At 39.6% G+C, this 5,811-nt stretch overlaps 1 protein-coding gene across 1 annotated transcript; it reads right to left on the minus strand.

The window, feature by feature from the left end:
* Positions 1-928: 928 nt before the first annotated feature.
* Positions 929-5,811, minus strand: LOC103702223 (WRKY DNA-binding transcription factor 70-like). Its single transcript, XM_017841584.4, has 3 exons — positions 5,430-5,811; positions 5,076-5,180; positions 929-3,879 (listed from the first exon to the last, which is right to left on the minus strand). The coding sequence occupies exons 1-3, from the start codon at positions 5,750-5,752 to the stop codon at positions 3,387-3,389; spliced, it is 921 nt and encodes a 306-aa protein (XP_017697073.2). The 5' UTR covers positions 5,753-5,811; the 3' UTR covers positions 929-3,386.

A 5,811-nucleotide genomic window follows, 5' to 3' on the forward strand; every position in this document is an offset into this window, starting at 1 on the left:
AGCACCATCCAAAGCGTTCCTCCACCGTCCAACATCGACTCATGGGTGCTTAATATCAAGATCGCCGCTGGTCGAGCATAGTAGCCACTGGAACATCACCGTAGAGGCATGCAGCGTTTTCATCCGATTTCTCTAATCTAAACGGCAAACGAGCTAAAATCTCCAACAATCTTTACCAACTTAGCATCTAGATCCAGCCAGTTTCCAGCAGCAACACATACCATTATTCAGTCAACCGAAGCCTAAACTGCTGATGGCCATTAAAGATTCTAGCACCATTTTGGAGAAAATTGAAAAGAGAAAAGTTGAGAGGAGAGGGGAGTAGGATAAAACGACGAGTTGCTCATCTGGTGAGTCCACTGAATTCGTGTTCCCAACGCTAGCATTTAGCAGTATCCAAAGTAGCGGTTTCCTCTTTCTCGCATTTACTCCCTCGCGATCCCACCTTCCTGGACTCCCAATCCAGCGGCATCTCGCACGCTTTAAATAGGACGGTGGCCCATTTTTTACGGGCATTTCTCTTTCTCGTATTTATTTCCTGCTGATTCCGACTCCATAGGCTCTCAATCCAGCGGCATCAAACACCCATTTTTATGAGAAGTTCTATGATCCGCACCGTTAATTTCTGGGATTTCGCGGGACAGTCAGTTCTATGATCCGAGTATATATATAATATATGTAATACGGATTCCTACATGAGTTGAGTTATAGGGTGTTGATTTAGTCGGATCAAAAATTTAGCATGCCACATGTCAAGAGGTGATCGGTTTGAACGTTTGAAAGTTGGTATAAAATAGAAGAGGGTCAGCTGATTGAGGAAGCACCGTGTTCAATTATTTATTTAATTTAGAGGTGGCAATCGGATCTGGTCGGATCAGATATAGATTATGTCCAGATACGGTTTGGATAAAAAATCTGTTCCCTCAAATTTGACTTATTTATTAAATGGATTTAAAATTCAGATCTGAATATGATTATTTTGTTATTTTGTTAATTAGATAACCTAATCTGACCTAAAACAAATTGGATGGGGTTAAATGGATCAAATGGTTAGGCATTACCGTCTTAATTTATCTATTTTAAGGTAAATGAGGGAGCACCATAGTCGTACCAATCGGACTTTATCTGGACTTTGCCCATCTACTGAGTTAATTAAACTTAACGAGCTGAATTAACAAAACAGCCTGGACAATACTATGGGTGGAATTGTATGTTTCTTGGTGACATGAGAAAAGGGAAAACAACATCACAAATAGATTGGTCATAATCACTTAAAAACAAAAGAGAATATATAAGAAAGGAAGGAGAGATGCTAAATCCAAAATTTCCCATCTGTAGTAGATAGATTAGGCCCTAAGGTTCTGCCCTTCATATTGAATCTTAAGAGGAATGGGTTAGAAGACTTAGCTCAGAACGTTACTAAATAATACAAGAGGTAGTTACATGAAGTAATACAACGCTTCAAATGAATTCTTTATGCATGGTCGCCCACGACGCGGGGAGACCAGGAATAAAAGGCTCCATTGGGAATCAAAGTTAGAGTAAATTATAAAAATCCTTCAAAGATTAGGAGTAAATTACATTTACTATCAATAATTTGAAAAAACTATATTGCTTACCACTTCGAGGTTTATTTTTATCCAGTACTTTAACTCATAACTTAAATATTAGTCGAATCATTAACTTTAAATAGGAACCAAATACCATGATAGAAAAAAATTCAAAAATGACCAAAATAACTTTAAAAGACATAACAGCCATCCAAGAACATTAAAAAAAAAAGTGTGTATCCTCCTCTCTACTTTAGAGCAATTTTGGTTTTTTACATGAGATAAATAGTTTCATTGGCGTCGTTAATTTAACCGAGTGTAAGTATAGGTTTTATGAGCTATTAGATATAAGTGTAACAAATGTAAACCTCTGGGAAGTTTTGTAATTTACTCTACAAGTTACATCCAATACTTTTTATAAAAAAATATGGATGATAATACTTAACTTTTAAAAAAAAATCCTTTTACTTATTTATTTTTTGGAAGAAGATGCCATTAAATGTAATATTAAAGTAGATCCAAGACCATTAATCCACTGTGCTCTTGTAGCTCCTGAGGAATAAATTCAAGCATCCAACTCAAATGAGCCTTCACAGCATGCTGACTGAGGACACGTGGGAAACTTATTTTCTCACCTATCTGCCCTCTTGCTTTATGGCGAATGGGTTTTGTTTGCTCGATGGTGTTTTTCACCTGGGAGCCCCCACCTCCGAGTTTCCTCAAGGTCAATTTTGATGGCTCAGTCCAGGATGGAGGCAGGAGGGGAGGGGCCGGATTTGTCATCAGGGGCCCGGATTCCAGCACGGTGGCAGCAGGGGACTATCAGATCTTCGACATCTCGGTCCCAGGGGCTGAGCTGCGAGTGGCTTGGATGGGATTGCGATATGCGCGATGTGTACTGCGGGCGAGTTCCATCCTCTTGGAGGAAGACTCGGCCATAATGATCAGCTGGGTCCAAAAGGGCCCTTCCAGCGATCGATGGAGGAGTTCATCCTTTGCTCCGTGGCATATGGTTGATGATGAGGAAGGGGGTGCTCTTTCAAGCTATGCATGTATATCGTGAGGCCAACGGAGCGGCAGACTGGGTGGCGGCGTATGTTGCGAGCCACTCAGGAGACACCCTATGAGTTGGTGAGGACTATTTACCTGGTACTTTTCGGGACCTTTCGTATGCAGATTCTTCTAGGTGTATTCGTACCGGTATAGTATGAAACACCCGCTTTAACAAAAAAAAAAAAAAAAAGGGTTGTGTTTGCTAGAGATCATAATGTAATAGCTCTATATGCTATTGCTTTGGTCTTCCCATCATGCAATATTGTACCCTCTGTGAAGCTTCTGAATGCATGGAAGGGTCTAAAAATGGCTATACATTTGGTTAAATAGCATGATATCTTCGGCTTGATACCTTAGGCTCAATCCAGCCAACCTGAGCTGGGTAATTTTTGTGTCAAGCTAAGCTGAAAACAAGCCTTATTCATGGTCAACACAAATTCAGGTCCAGACCTAGACCAAAATATTTTGGGTCGAATACCTTTCAGGGCTATTTGGTTTTAACGGGAATCAGTATCAGCTATACATGTATTTGGATCTCGATTTTTGACTTGTTGGATGAAAAAAATCAGGTTTGGATGTTGAATATGAGTTCAGCACAATGCAAAAAGAAAAAGTAGAAAGTTGCACAATAAAACGTTCTCTGCTTACATTTATTTGTAAATTCTTTCCACGCCTTCTCACCGTTAATTATTCCCTCTCAGCTGCGAGCAAGACAATGATTCCCAAACTGCAACAAATGATATGCAGTTGAAAGGAGCTAAAAATGAGGTGATGCAATTCAAATTAGACCTCCAAAAAACTCCAAGAGTCATCACCGAATCCAAGTCCATCAAGATTCCATGGATCCATCAGCAAGTGCTTGTCAAAACCATCTGAATTTGGAGAGAAGCTCATGCCTGAAAGCATATCATCCCCTGCCGGGTCCAATGACTCGAGCGTTGTTAGATCCAGAGATGGGGGATCATTAGACGATGAGATAGCATCGAACTTTGCGCTTATTACATCATCTCCCATATGACCTTCACCTGTGGAGTTGAAGGATGAAAGCAAAGATTGGACTTGTTTGATCCCACTCCAGTCTGATCCAAAGCTAAGCATGCATGGCTCACTGGGAGAACAGTTTACTGGAAGTTGGGGAGTGGGCAAGCCTTTTTTGCACGCATGATGCCTGATGTAAGTGACTACATACATGGGCGGGTCATTACAGTCCTTTTGCTGCACTAGTTTAGCTGCCGGGCACCCTTGGTCGTCTCTATGAGTGCATCTATAGTAGCTTCTGCCAATCGTATGTACTAAGCTCATTCAGAAAGAGTTGGTGATTTTTATGAATGTTTTGATATTCAAGAATTGTTAATTCCACAGAGGTCAGAGGACAATTTTTTGGAAATTTTTTGAGAAAAGTTTTTGAAAACCTTTTACAATAATTTGATTAATTCATATTGCTTCTTCCAATGTCAAGTTTCAAGCAAAGTCCCTTTGATATCTAATTGGGAAAAAAAAAAGGAAACACAGCAAAATAAGACCGTGAAATATTCAGCATAAAATCATGAAGTGGCATAGAATATTCAATTCACAGAGACCATTATAATATATATATTTCTTTCAAGTATATTCTCTTGTGCACACTTTCTTTCATATAACTGAAAGCAAGCATGGCAAGTTACCAACATAAAGTATTCCACATAAAATTGTAAATGGCGCACATCTTCATGTTATGTTTAGGTTATGATTTTAATGACAGCCAATATTTGTACCCAAAAAAAAATTCCAAAGGAGAGTACAAAAATTTGAACTTCATAGCTGATTCGATTTTATGAAGCATTGTTGTTGTGTTCTCTAATTAAGTATATGGCATCTCTTCCGGCCATTTTAGAAGTGTCGAGGCACCAGGCATGCCCCAAAATCCTACACTCTTTCTTTCCTTGTGATTCCAACTTGTTTTCTAGTAGCTTGATAGGAGGTATGGATATTAATGAAAGGAGGTATGGATATTAGTGAAAGGGATGATCACTATTTAAGTATAAACTTGGAGTCCCCAAATCAATTCCATTCTGAAAGTAATAATAATAATAATAATAATTTTTGGAATTCTAGACTTCATGTTTAACTTAAAGTGACCATGATGCGTAGCACCATTTTTCTTACGTGGAATATATTAATTCATTTCTCAAGCACTTATTATAACAACGCAGGACCTTATATAAAAAAGCTAGTTGAAAGGTATTATTTGGATTTTTTGATCTTGTATTAAGTACCAAGATCAACTCAGCGAATAACTAATGTAGGACTAAACACACATCGGCACGTATCCTCACACTTATACATGGGTCCGTGTTGTTCTGGTCATCATACTATTCCTCCTCTCCCTTCTGCAGATATTTTCTTTGAACATTTGATGACATCATTAAATTTGCATGTACATGGAAACAGAAAAGAATTCGATATAATAGAGAAAGTGATGCGAGATTTAACCTTGGAAAGTCTGAGCTTAGGATCTTTTTCTGCCCATATTTCCTCCACTCGTGGCCGTCATGATGGGGGGTAGATGTAAAAATTGTCCACGACTGCAGAGGCCTCCTGTTACGAGGCAGTAAAAAAAAACAATTTATAAATCCGAATTTTTATTTTAGTTGAATTCATTTAAACCAAAATCTCATGCTCTATTTTTTCGTTATAACGCTCCAAATTCTAAATCAAAACATAACGCAAGCCTACTTACTACCTAGCCGATTAACATCTTTCTGTTCCATGTAATAATGGAGAGATCCATGAAACATTTCATTAAGAAAATAGAACATAATTAGCCAATATTCTCCCTTCTCATACCTTCGACTATGAACTCCTTTAGCGTGAGGACTGGTCCTCACCTTCTCACCAGAAGCCTCGCTTCCTTGATTGCCAGAACAAACTGAGTCCTCCTCCATGGACGCCAGCTCTTGGATTGCTTCCGAGATGCCGGTAGGCTTTAGAAGTGACAGAGCCCTCGTAAAAGATTGCGATACCTCTTCCATGAGGCCATGGACCAGCTCTCTCCGGGGATCGACGCTAAGGAGGGAGTGAAGCCGGGCAGCGAGCTCGCGCCCTCGGACGACCTCTTGGATTGCGGCCTCGCGGTCGGATGTTGGCTTCTTCATCGATGGGGAAGCCATCTCCAAAGTCTTCCACCTTTCGTGGCTGAAGAGTTATTAATACCTTGAGAGTTGAGACG

This window comes from Phoenix dactylifera, chromosome 8, assembly GCF_051530095.1.
Source record: "Phoenix dactylifera cultivar Ajwa chromosome 8, Ajwa_hap1_PhDact_Kaust_v1.1, whole genome shotgun sequence".
Classification (NCBI taxonomy): domain Eukaryota; kingdom Viridiplantae; phylum Streptophyta; class Magnoliopsida; order Arecales; family Arecaceae; genus Phoenix; species Phoenix dactylifera.

What these genes read in the sequence shown, in the direction of transcription:
- LOC103702223 (XM_017841584.4), bottom strand. Translation starts at nt 5,752, where the DNA reads ATGGCTTCCCCATCGATGAAGAAGCCAACATCCGACCGCGAGGCCGCA. An exon ending in AAAGGAGTTCATAGTCGAAG is followed by an intron (nt 5,181 to 5,429) that starts GTATGAGAAGGG and finishes GCCTCGTAACAG; the next exon opens with GAGGCCTCTGCAGTCGTGGA. An exon ending in CTAAGCTCAGACTTTCCAAG is followed by an intron (nt 3,880 to 5,075) that starts GTTAAATCTCGC and finishes TACGATTGGCAG; the next exon opens with AAGCTACTATAGATGCACTC.